The sequence below is a fragment of the Aedes albopictus genome, chromosome 1 (assembly GCF_035046485.1).
Source record: "Aedes albopictus strain Foshan chromosome 1, AalbF5, whole genome shotgun sequence".
NCBI lineage: Eukaryota > Metazoa > Arthropoda > Insecta > Diptera > Culicidae > Aedes > Aedes albopictus.
Genome location: NC_085136.1, coordinates 326,766,099 through 326,779,506, shown reverse-complemented (window position 1 = coordinate 326,779,506; position 13,408 = coordinate 326,766,099). Strand labels below are relative to the sequence as shown.

Here is a 13,408-nt window from a genome sequence, read left to right as displayed (position 1 = left end):
TGAGAAGATTCTAATGAGAATCCTGAGAGAATTCTGGTGAGAATCCTGTGCAGATTCTGGCAGGAATCCAGGGAGGTTTCAGGTGAGCGTCCTGAGAGAACACTGGTGCGAATATTGACAGAATTCTGGTGAGAATACTTTGGAGATTCTGACGAGAATCCTGAGATGATTTTGGCGAGAATCTCGAAAGGATTCTGGCGAGAATTCAGGGAGGATTCTGGCGAGAATACTGAGAGGTCTCTGGCGAAAATGCTGGGATGATTCTGGCGAGAATCTTGAGAGGATTCTAGGGAAAGTCCTGAGAGGATTCTGGTATGAATCTTGCGAATCTTTAGGGGATTCTGGTGCGAATCTTGAGAGGATTCTGGTGAGAATCCTGAGAGAATTCTGATAAGAATCCTTTCAGGATTCTGGCGAGAATCCTGAGAGGACTCTGGCGAGAATCCTGAGAGGATTCTGGCGAGAATCCTGAGAGGATTCTGGCGAGAATCCTGAGAATGTTCTGGCAAGAATCCTGAGAGGATTCTGGCAAGAATCCCGAGAGGATTCTGGTGAGAATCCTGAGAAGATTCGGTTGAGAATTCTGGGACGAATCTTCAGAGAATTCTGGTGAGAATCCAGAGAGGTTTCTGGTGAGAATCTCGCGAATTCAGAAAAGAAGTAGTGGAATACTGAGAGAATTCTGGCGAGATTCTTGAGAGGATTCTGGTGAGAATCGAACGAAGCATCTGGTGAGAATTCTAAGAGAATTCTGGGGAGAATCCTGAGAGGATTTTTATGAGAATGCTGAGGGGATTCTGGTGAGAATCATTAGAGGGATCTGGTGAGAATCATGAGAGGATTCTGGTGAGAATCTTGCAAATACTGAGAGGATTCTGATGAGAATCTAGAGAGGTTTCTGCTGAGAATCTAGAGAGGTTTCTGCTGAGAATCCTCAGAGGGTCGCGAGAGGTTTCTGGTGGAAATCCTTAGAGAATTCTGGTGGGAATCCGGAAAGATTTCTGGAGGGATTCTGGTGAGAATTTTGCGAATATTTAGGGGATTGCGGGGTGCGAATCCTGATAGGATTCTGATGAAGTTTTAAGGGGAATTCTGGTGAAAATTCGGAGAAGGTTCTGGTGAGAATCTTGAGAGGACTTCAGATCTTGAGAAGATTCTGACAGGATTCTTGTAAGAATTCAGAGAGATTTCTGGTGAGATTGTTTACAGAATTTTGGGGAGAATGCTGAGAGAATTCTGGTGAGAGTCCTGTTATGATTCTGGTGAAAATCCTGAGAGGTTTCTGATGAGAATGCTGAGAGGATTCTGGTTGGAATCTTGCGAATCTTGATAGGATTCTAATGAGAATCATGAGAGGGTTTTGGTGAAAATCCAGAGAAGTTTCTGGTGAGAATCCTGAGAAGATTTTGGCAAGATTGATGAGAGGATTCTGGTGAGAATGATTAGAGGACGCTGGTGAGAATCTTGAGAGGATTCGAGTGAGAATCCTGAGAGGATTCTGGGGAGAATTATGAGAGGATTATGGTAAGAATCCTGAGAAGTTTTTGGTGAGAATCCTGAGAGAATTCTGGTGAGAATCCTGAAAGGATTTTGGTGAGAATCCAAAGAAGATTCTGTTGAGATTCTTTTGAATACTTAGAGGATTCCAGTGAGACGCCTGAGAGGATTCTGATGAGAATCCAGAGAGGCTTCAGGTGTGAATCCTAGAATAATTGTGCGGAGAATTCTGAGAGGATTCTGGTGAGAACCTTGAGAGAATTCTGGTGAGAATCCTGCGAATCCTGAGAGGTTGCAAGTGAGAATCCTGAGAGGATTCCAGTGTGAATCTCGAGAGATTTTTGGAAGAAACCTGAGAGAATTCTGTTGTTAGAGGATTCTGGTAAGAATCCTGAGAAGTTTCTGTTGAGAATGCTGAGAGAATTCGGTTTAGCATCTTTCAAATCTTGAGAGGGTTCTAGTAAGAGGATTTTGGTGAGAATCAAGAGAGGTTTCTGGTAAGAATACTGCAAGGATTCTGTCGATAATCTGCAATCATTAATAATGACAAGAAATATTATGGAGGCAGTCGATTCTATCATTTTCCAGGATTCTTTCAATGAATGGCTTGTATGTTTAGCCAAGACTAGACTAGAGATATCCTGGTTCCTAAAAGAGTTCATGAGATCATTGGTTCTCTTCAGGGTTTAAGTACTAGTTTCCATCGAAATATCCTGGGTTATGTCAGTACCACTCGTTTTCATTAAAACAATGCTAATGTTTCATCGCAATTTCCAAATTTCCTTAGGATTTTTATAGGAATTCCAACTTTACTACACCACAAACAACAATCATCATCAGCTTCTTCGTCGTCATACTTCGTTACGCGCTTGTCGGCTTATGCTACTATTTTCTTTCCATGATCTCTTATTTGGCGAACCTGGCATCATACCATCGGAGAGATAGATGGAACGGCAGTGCTGCCTGGGAACCTAAATGTAATGATCGGATGTACATACTTCGCAGGAATGTATACTAAAAAGTGCACATCATGGAAAAATGTATAGAAACCCCTGCTATAGCCAATAATGGTGCACGTCCTAGGGACTCTACAACTGAATCTCCATTTTCGCCAATAAGGTTGTGACTGGCACATGATATGCGAGTATAATCAACTATATCAGCAAATAAAACCCTCAGTTTAAAAGTGCTCATATAAATCCGTCTCCCCATGAAATCCCCCGTCATTCGTGGTAGATCATAATAAAATTCTCGCAATACACCCCTGGATAACGTTTCGCTACTCCTTCACTCAGCAAACTCCCATCATTGAGAGGGCCTCGCCTACTGAAAGAACCGTGTGTTACGCGCATATTTTATTCCCTCCCCTTAGAAGTATACGACCTAAACCTAAACCAAATCTACCAAACCCCATTCACAAAGCAAATGAAATACTGTGCAGAAAAAAAGCCATGTTAGGGTACGTGTGGTGCAGAAAATGATGACTGACTGTATCGCGGGGAAGCGTAAATAGAGAAGCCATATCGAGTTTGTTAGCACAGCAATACAATACAGTACAATCCCGCCCAGTTCGGTGTGCGGAGTCCAACGACGACAAAGGTGGATGAAATTGTCACGAAATCTTTCGTCTTGATTAGCACCTTGATTGCGTTTCGTTCGCATGGTCACATTCACCCACACACCGATGCGACACCCTTTGTTGTTGTTGTTGTTTAGCAAGCGCCTGTGCTCTACTCTAAATGAGACATTTTTCTTCCACTTTTCGTGCCGTTGAACGCCCAGCCTCCGAACCGAATGTCTAGTAGGTACCTATAATACATACTAGGACTACGCAGCGCCACCACCTACGCGCCTTGTACCTCACCCAACCGTCAGTTGTTAGTATCCGACCGAAAACCAAGCGCACAATTCACTTACCTTCGTCTTTGGTGCGTTTTTCCTCGCGTCGCTGGAGGACCACCTTCTTGAAGATGACGGCAGCTGCTTCGACCGCATGCTGGATCTCCTGCTCGCCGAGATACGTTTTGTGCTGTAATGGAGGGGAGAAAGCAGGATAAATGACACACGTTAGGAGCTGTTCGTAATGAGAGATAACATTTATATAGTTATTCCAGAATTTTTGAACTTGTGATTTTTTAATACGGTTTTTATCTAATTCCCGTCTAGATCTTATTTTACACCGATCAATATTGATCGAATTGATGCTTACACCTCGCCTAACGTCTCTTGTCCAATTTGGTACCTGTTGCTAATTTATAAATTAGCTTCCATATCTTGTAAAAGAACTATAATTTCCTCAAAAAAATGAGATTGTATAATTGTCCCTAGAATTATGTTTCCGTCTAGCCCACGTCTATTTCAGGCACAACCTGAATTCAATTCCCGGCACACCTTTCACGTGACACTTTGGTACATAGGATGATCAAAAATTTTGATTTGACCGTCAAATTCTTCGCAATCCAAATCAAATCATGTGTTCAAAGTACGATTGAGCAAAAAGGTTTTATGTTGAGATAGATGCAGCTTTAGAATAACGACCAAAATATTTCGGTTAATATTTGTATTGAGTTGATAATAATTGATAATTGATTAAATTTTTCTCTGTGGTTGTGATGTTTCGTATACAGAAAATCTACGTACACATTTTCCTGGGACAAAGAAAACTTGTTGTTTGTTAAAAAAAAGTGCATCTGGTGAAGTAAAAATTGAACGGTGATGAAGAACAATTCGGCTAGCTGTTACTTTGATGCGGTTGCCTTCATCACATGCAAGACGAGAAAAATTGTGAAGTCGTAAGTGAAGTAAAATTTGAACATGAAAATTTTGCGTAATTTTTCGATTTCCAGTGATAAATGAGCAAATGTATGTTGAAATATCTTTAATTATTGCCTTTTTTCCATCCTATATGACGGGATTTAGCGCATATGACAAAGTAAATTTGTACCCAACTAAGACTTGAATTGGGACTCTGGAGCAAATCAATTTTTAACAGAGGAAGCGTTACGAAGTAAAGTAAAAAAATGTTCGTTACCCATTTCAAGTAGTTCTAGCTTGAAATTCTAGAATTATTTTTATGCAATTCAGTATTATAATTACAATTTTATCTGACTCATTTCAGTATAATAATGATCTACTACTGGCTCATTATGCAACAGAAATGAGTTGCATAATGAAAAAGAGTTGCATAATATTCATAATGCAACTCATTTGGGTTGCATTACGAGCATTATGCGACTCAAATGGGTTGCATTATGAAAAAAACATTGCATAAAATTTTGTATGCGACTCGTTGCAAAACTCGATTTTTTGCAACTCATTGCATAAATAACTATTAAAATCTTCAAATCTTAAAATTGAAGGATTCGTCATTGACGTAATCGTCATCATTGAAAATTCGAAAGCAGTTTTCTCATTCAAAGCTGGAAATTCCGCAGTGAAAATGTATTCACTGTATTGCGAATGCAGAATGGAATACAGTGAATACATTTTCAATGTGAACATTTATGTTTTGAGCGAGAAAACTGCTTTTGAATTTTCAATGATGACAATTATGTCAATGACGAATCCTTCAACCTTAAGAGGCAGGGAGATCTGTCGAAAAGTTAGGCTTCATACAAATTTTGAAAATTTCGCATGAACAAAAGTTTAAGATGGAGCGGGTGGGTCTGAGATGGCCAAAACGAGTCTACATTGTTCACGAACAGCCCCTTATGGCGAAGTAGTTTCCGACAAAATCCTTGGAAAATTCAACTCAACCTTCTTAGATTTATATATGATTGGACATGCTGGGAATTTGTCGACCTTTGTGGACGCAGATGAATCTGGAAGTTTAAATCCAATATCAGGGTTTTTTCTCCAGACATTTCGCTTGGATTTGTTCTTTGGGGTGTCCGGCCATTTGGCCGAATGAGTCGTTTGGCCGAATGCCGTTTGTGCGAATTGCGATCGAAACAATTCAGAGGAAGATTTTGACATTCTACCTGATAATATGATTACCAGGAATATTTCCTTCTTTTAATCATAGGCCATTCATTACAGTTTCGTCTTTTTTGAAGCATTGGCTGTTCTTTCGAGTTATAACGATGTGGAGAACAGTGTCATAGTCACTAAAGCTCATCATTCATGTTTTTGACCAAACGGCATTCGGCCAAATGATCCTTCCGGTCAAGTGGGATTCGGCCAAATGGCGATCGGCCAAATGGCATTCGGCCAAATGAACCGGAACCCTTTCTGGAACTTTTTAGAAGTACTTCTTGGAATATCTGCCATAATTTTTCATACTCCTTTTTCAAATCCCTTCCGGTGTCCTGGAGCATCTTTCCAAGCTTCTAACAATTCTTTCCTGTGAATCTTCTTTGTGAATCTTCCAGGAATTCAACTTGAATGCCAACCAATTTCTCATGGAGTTTTTCACAGGGAGCCTTCCATTTTCGTGGAATTTCTATCATGGTATATCCAGTGGAGATCGCTGAATTTCTTTTAGGATACATTGCAGATGTTATCGTCCAGTTTCTCCTGGAGTTTTTCTCGGGATTTTTTGTTGAATATATTCCACGTTTCTTTCCGACGTTCCTCTTGGGGCTGCTCCAGAAAATCTTCCCGTGATTTCTCCCAGAGCAGAGAAGTTACACGAGCTTATCCTCGGATTTCCACTAGAGCTCATCCAAGGACCAGGGATGGGAACACTCACTTGCGAAGAGTTACACTCACTTGCTGTTTTCTCAGCTCAGAAACGTGCAATCAAGAAACGATGTATGGGCGACTTTTGGCTTGTGGTTTTGTCTCAAAGTTTGCTGAATAGAGTAGGGGTCGGAAACCCATATCAAAGTCGTGACAGACCTGTGAAAGCGACTCTCCACAAGGTGAGTGTAATTTACATTCACCTCGTGGAGAGTTGTCTTCGCAGCTCCCTCACGCCTTCAATATGCGTGTGCGACCCATACTTTATTCGGCAAACTTTTAGACAAAACCAAAAGGCAAAAGTCGTTTATACATAGTTTCTTGATTGCACGCTGATTGCACGCTGATTGGTCGAAATTGATATCCGTTTGCTGCGATCATATCGCTTTGTTGCTGGCTTGACCGTGTTGCTAGTTTGTAGGTTAAGCATTTGATACCAATATTTAAAATCATTGTATTTTTTTATTCACGCTTTATCGCCTCAAATATGTCAGCATTCAAAAGCAAATCAACCTAATGTGACTCCCATGGCTTGACACCGGTTAAAACCATTGCACGCCTTTTTCAAATGTTACGCTAGAAAAATTGGCTTAAAAAAGTACAAAAATACTTATATCTTTTGATAGAAACATCGTACAGCTTTGATGTCTTCTGACGAAATGTGTATTTTGGCAATATGTACAATTGCTCTGAACATGATAGTTTTTGACATATGACAAAAAACCAATTTCGGACTTTTTATTTCTTCAATAAGTTATATCTACTTAGATTGAAGAGATAGAAAAAACTGCTCTTCGAGAAAGTTGTCGGAGTTTTTACCTTCTTCAACTTTGCAGAACATTTTATTTCGATATCTTTTGAAATAGAAAAGTTAGGTGCTGAAATATGAAGTATTTTAAGATTTGGCGTTTAGGACACTTTTGCATATAACGCGGCTTGGACTCACGAGCAAATGTCTAGAAGACATGAAGACTCTATCTTGGATGGTTTTTGAGTTATTAATTTTTTCCACTTAATGTTGGTCCTCGGACCATTGTGCATTGGGTGCAGCTCTCTCAGATGACCGCGAAAAAATCCTGTAGAAATCATGGAAGGAACTCTAGTTGAAATCCCAGGAACACCTCTCATTCAATAGCTCAATCCCGAAAGTTCACCAAAAAATCTCGGAAGGAACTATTTATAGAAGACACATTTTTGCTCAATTTTTGAGGATATTTCTGTATGTATAGTTTTTGAAAAGTATATACATTTTATGCTTCTTTTTGAATTATAAACTTTTGAAATTTTATTTTGCTCTATGAGTAGACACCCCAGAAGATTCTCAGGGCGAAAGTCTTAGTTACTTTCAAAAAACTTTTAGGACTGTTTCCGCACGGTTCAGGGGGTTTCAAGGAGGTCCTATAGTTTTCAGATGCCGTTTTAGGAGTTCCGGGGTATTAAAAAGTTCCATAGACATTTATTGGAGTTTCTGGAATATTCCTGGAGGTTTCAGGAGAATCTTTAGAGACGCGTTTTAGTGAGTTACAGAGGGTGTCAGGTGGATTTATGTGTTTACAGGACGTCTGAGTGCGTTTCATGGAAGAAGGCCTTGGAGATTTAAGGGCATTTTAAGGAGCATGACACTCTAATAAGCCCCTGAAACCCTCGAATCCTTCTAGAAACTTCTTGGAGCCCTCTGAAACACCCATCTGTCCCCTAAAATCCATTAAAACTCTCCTGTTTTCATGAAATACACCTGACACCCTGGAAACGACCCTGAGGGTTTCTGAATTCATTCGATACGTTCCCAAAGATTCACCATAAGCCCACTAAAATGTCTCTGAACCCTCTGCATAATGGGTTCATAGCCGTATTTACGAAGACAGAAATGTTGGTGCCCAATATTTTAGTATTAGATATATTGTGCATGCCTCGTTTACCGAGGTAACTGTTACTTTCAGAAAAGTTTTAGGAGCGTTCCCGGACTATTCATAGGAGTTCCCCAAGGAACTTCTAATGTGATTTAGAAAATGTTCACTCAAATCTTGAAAGATATTTCGAGAACATTGCTGAAAATATCACTGACATTTAATTTTTGAATACCTTTTTAATTAAATTCAAGAACCAACTTTTAAAACTGTCTATGAAAAAGTAATTTGACAAGCAATTTCTTGAGAAATTAATTCAAGAAAATTTTGCTTTTTTAGGAAAAGACTATTTTTAAAGAACTGGCACCTACCAGCCAATTTAGTTTCAGTTGAGCTATGTGTTAATGCAGTAATTCTGATTTTATTGGACTATTGAGTGTTTTTTTATCGAGAACTTTTTACCCTAAATCCTAGAAAAACGTTGACTTTTGGTATGTTTATTTGAAGGAGGCCTGGGAACATTGAAATCTTTGACAAATTTTGAAGTAGGGTTACAAACAATTTGGAGTTTTTGCCTATACAGTACATTTTACAACAACATGTGTTAGAATCAACATAGACAATCTAATGCAAAGTATGGGAATAAAGCTTTCGAAGCTGTTTAGAATTCCTCAAGCTAAGGTTGTCACTGCTGTATACCACAATAGTGTACCAGCTTTTCCTTAACTAAAGCCAGTTCTACAGAAAGAATATTTCCAAGGGATTACATACAATGAGATCCCAGAAAAGTAGATCATTTTCACTTTTTTTTTTCTAAACATGTTTCAATTATTTTTATGTATTTGTGCCTGTGTACAACCTTGTAGAGCAACTCAAAGAAAGCAGAACAAAAGCACTGCATAAACAGAAGCAAAAGTTTGAGCAAAAGCAGAAGCAGGAGCAAAAACAGAAGCAGAAGCAGGAGCAGAATTGCCCCCACTCGCATAACAGTCCCATTTGACTTTTAATAACTTTTGAGTTACCGTTATGAATAGTCATCATTTTCGATGTACAGTCAGGTTTTTTTTACGCGGTTTTCATTTACGCGGCCGCGTAAATGAAAACTCCATACAAAAAAAAAGTTCATCGTCTTATTTTTGCATGATTCGTCGAGAAATGGTGAGACTTTTTTTACGCGGTTTTTTGAATTTTGAACTGAGTTTTTTTTTACGCGGTACGTATCCCCCGCGTAAAAAAAAACCTGACTGTACTTCCAAAAATCATAATAAAAATTACGAATTTGTATGTCAATGTGCGAAAAAAAAATACCAAGTCATGAGCGTCCCATGCTAAAAGTACCCGCATAACAGTCCCATCCTAGATTTTTGTGTCACACAACACAAAATTGAACAACTTTGTAGCGATTGTATTATTTTTCATAGTTAAGTTACATATTCATGTGCAAAGCAATCTGTGAAAGTTTCGAGATGATCGAAATGTTTTTCAAATTTTGGATGTTTTTCAAAATTTTATATGGAAACAAGTTTTCAAACTTCAAATGCCGTTTACTCAATTCCTACTTTTTACAAACAGGACTGATATGCGAGTGGGGCAGAGAAGCAAGAGCAAAAGCAGAGGCAAAAGCTGAAGCAAAAACAGAAGCAATAGCAGATGCAAAAACAGGATCAAAAGCAGAAGCAAAATCAGGAGCAGACGCAGGAGCAAAAACAGGAGCAGAAGCAGGAGCAAAAGCAGAAGCACAAGCCGGAGCAAAAACACAAGCAAAAGCAGGAGCAGAATCAGAGCAAAAGCAGGGACAGAAGTAAGAGCAAAAGCAGATGCAAAAACAGGATCAAAAGCAGGAGCAGAAGCAGGAGCAGGAGCAGGATCAGAAGCGGGTGCAAAAGCAGAAGCAAAACCAGAAGCAAAAGCAGGAGGAAAAGCAGGAGCAGAATCAGTAGCAAAAGCAGGGCAGAAGCAGGAGCAAAAGCAGAAGCAAAAGCCGGAGCAAAAAGAGAGGCAAAATCAGGAGGAAAAGCAGATCAAAAGTAGGAGCAAAAACAGGAGCAGTAGCAGGAGCAAAAGTAGGAGCAAAAGCAGGAGCAAAATCAGGAGCAAAAGCATAAGCAGGAGCAAAAGCAGAAGGAAAAGCAGATCAAAAGTAGGAGCAAAAGCAGGAGCAAAAGCAGTAGCAGGAGCAAAAATAGGAGCAGAAGCAGGAGCAAAAGCAGAATCAAAAGCTAGAGCAAAAACAGAAGCAAAAGCAGGAGCAGAAGCAGGAGCAAAAACAAGAGCAGAAGCAGGAGCAAACCCAGGAGCAAAAGAAAGAGCTAAGTTAGGAGCAAAAGCCAGAGATGGAAACACTCTCATCGTGAATCAACTCGCGAGTGTAAAAGCAACAAACGGTTTACTCACGGTGCCGAGAGTAAGCCGTGTGTGAGTTTATTCGCACCCGCTTGCTTCACGAGTAAGAAGCAAAACAAAAACAAAAACACTCATGAATTTTTATTCGCGAAGCACAAGTGGAGATGCGGGAATTGCATTTTAGTGCGATTTTAATAGCAAAACAAGCAATTATCCATCAGATAGTAGTGTTTTGTGCTTTATTGTTCCTGAAAAGTTAATCTGTCGGCCGTGTAAGTTCGTTTTTTCACTAAATTGAGAAATGTTCAGAGCTGCTTCGCGAATCAATCACGAGTGCGACCAGCTTCGTTAGCTCGCGAGTGAAGGAAGTGTGAATATATTCTGGCTTCTGTTGTTCACGAGTAGGATAGCTTTGCGTTTGTGTCTACTCAGCTGCATTCCTCACTGTTTTCCATCACTGGCAAAAGCAGAACAAAACTAGAGCAAAAACAAGCAAAAGCAAAGCAAAAATAGAGCAAGAGCAAAAGCAGGAGCAAAGGCACGTAATATAAATCCGATTGCGGTCATAAGTCTCGCAACTTATATCCCTACCTTACCGACAGCGGCTGCGAACATCATTGGGAAAGATCGAGTATCGAACCCTGGTAGGAACTTTGGGGTGTAGGCTGACAGAAAAAGGGAGGGTTTCCTTCTGAAGCTTAAGTGTTTGTGCTATAGGACTCACTGTACCCTATTTAAGGGCCAGCTAATCAACGCCTGAGTGCCAATGAAAGACTCCAACCTCAATTGAGCGCTGTAATGATCCTTCGAAAACTTCTAAAGTTGGTGTACGACCAATGGCAACAACTCCAGCGATGAAACAAGACAGTGATTGGAACCTAGTACGTGGAATGTGTCGATCGGGAGCACCTGCATATGCGCCGATTTATTGAAGGACCGCGGATTCGACATCGTGGAACGGTATCAACGGAACGAAAGGTTCGACGAGAAATGCAGATCCATTTTGGTGGAGAAAAACGCAACACGGGCGGTAATGCTGCTGCAAGGAACCTGGCAGAACGTGGAACGTTACAAACAGAAGCGGAAGCAGCAGACCCGCCTCTTTCGGGAGAAAAAGCGTCGCTTGGAAGAAGCGGAGTGTAAAGAAACGGAATTTGCTGTGTCGTTTCCAAGAAACACCGAAGTTCTGCCAGAAGCTCAACGCATCCCGAAATGGATTTGTTCTGAGAGCCGTCATCTGCAGGGATAATGATGAGGGCAGTATTTTGACGGACAGACGCGAGCAGATTGAAAGGTGAAAGTAGCACTTCGATGTGCACTTGAATGGCATGAAAAACGTAGCTCCGAGAGACGTAAACAAAGAGGAGAAAAGGGCTTCGTCAGTGCAGCAGAGGGCGAAAATGAACCAACTCCAACGATGAGGGATGTTAAGCATGCCATTTACAAACTCAAAATCAACGAAGCAGCTGGCAAAGGATGGTATAGCAGATGAACTCATCAAGATAGTCCAGAAAAGTTATCCACCTCTTTGCCCCGGTTGATAGCCAGGATCCCGGAAACCGAATAGCTACCGAAGGAATGGAAGGAAGAGATTACCCCTTACACAAGAAAGACGATATTTGAAATACAAACGTTCTTCAACTTTCAAATTGAAGTTCTAGTTTGCAGAGCCCAATTTTTTAACTTTTGGACGAAAGTAGTCTATATTCTGCGAGATTTTTTTCAAAATGGTACATACTATTACTATTACATAATAGTACTTACAAGCTAAAATTAAAATATGAGATCGAATTCCTTCTAAATTTTTTTAACCCCAGTATTGATTTTTCTCTCTCTTCTCCCCCCATGAAGAGTTGAAGACAAACCGAACGGAAATTTACATTTCAACCGATTGAATCGGTCCCATCTGCAACCCCCCCCCATCCAGGCTCACCTTCTTATCAATCAAATTGATCTGCTCGTCGCTGCTGTTGTCGTCGCTGTTCTTATCGGCACCGCAAAAGATGCCATCATCGAGCGATTTCGACTTGTCCTCGTCGGCTTCCTCGTAGCCGCCGTACTTCTCCTCCATCAGCTTGGACGCCACGATGTCCAAACTCTTCGAGTCGCGCTTCTGCAACCGTTGGTTCTGCAGAATCTGCTGGAAGGCGGAGATCTTGCGCGGCCCGGGCCGTGCGATGGCCCCGGAACTGCCCCCCATAGGTGATCCTTGCGCCGAAACGCCACCTCCACCGCCACCGGTGAAAGCGTTCGGTGTCGTTCCGGACGTGGCCTGCTGCTGCTGCTGTTGTTGCAGGAACGGATGGTTGAGGGCTGCCACGATGTCCGATTCGCACGCTTGGTCCATCGATTTGAACGCTTTGCGGCGCGGCGAGGGTAGCTTTATCGATTTCTGGGCACGTTCCAGTATTTCGGCGAGCGGCCGGGGCGAGGGGATTTTGGAGATTTCCGTCTTGCGGGCGTTCGGCATTTGCTGGAATGGAAATTGTAGGATGGTTAGTTTTTTGTTTTGCTGGCCCGCGCGTGGCGGATTTTCAATTGTGGCAATCGGGGGAGGGCTGAACTTCGAGTTGGGAATATCAATTTTGGAGAGCGCAGTTCGGTAGCAACAACGCCTCGTGCTCGACCTACCATGCGTCTGATTTTCCAAGAATGGTCTTTGTATTATTACAGACATTGTTTGCGTGTTTGTCTTCCATACCGAGGGAAAACATTTTCTCACATTTGCGATGGCTCATAATTCCTTTTCTCGGTACTTTTCTATACATTTCTCAAAAGTACATAAATCAGCTGGAGGTGAAGCGATTCAAAAGGTGAAATTAATCATTCTTCATCACACCACGTACTGTTTGCAGCGGTGTGTTCTTGGAAAATGGAATTTCATGGTATTTTATATTCAAACGGAAAGCCAAACCTCATTTATTAAGGTACGATTGTTAATTACAATGAGCAGTAACGTATAGAGTGCGATGTGGCAAAGATTTTCTTGATTAATTTACCTTGTCGCTCAGTTGTCACAACATTTTAACAACACACTGGTA

At 41.0% G+C, this 13,408-nt stretch overlaps 1 protein-coding gene across 6 annotated transcripts in view; it reads right to left on the bottom strand.

Annotated features, from left to right (window-relative positions):
• The window catches only part of LOC109406392 (uncharacterized), a 400,264-nt gene that overhangs the window by 130,790 nt on the left and 256,066 nt on the right, over positions 1-13,408 (bottom strand). For all 6 annotated transcript variants that reach the window (XM_062847298.1, XM_029867662.2, XM_062847299.1 and 3 more), the window contains 2 exons: positions 12,301-12,840; positions 3,415-3,526 (listed from right to left, as the gene is read on the bottom strand). In XM_062847298.1, the coding sequence (XP_062703282.1) occupies positions 3,415-3,526; positions 12,301-12,840 (652 nt within the window). The remainder of the gene's footprint in view (positions 1-3,414; positions 3,527-12,300; positions 12,841-13,408) is intronic.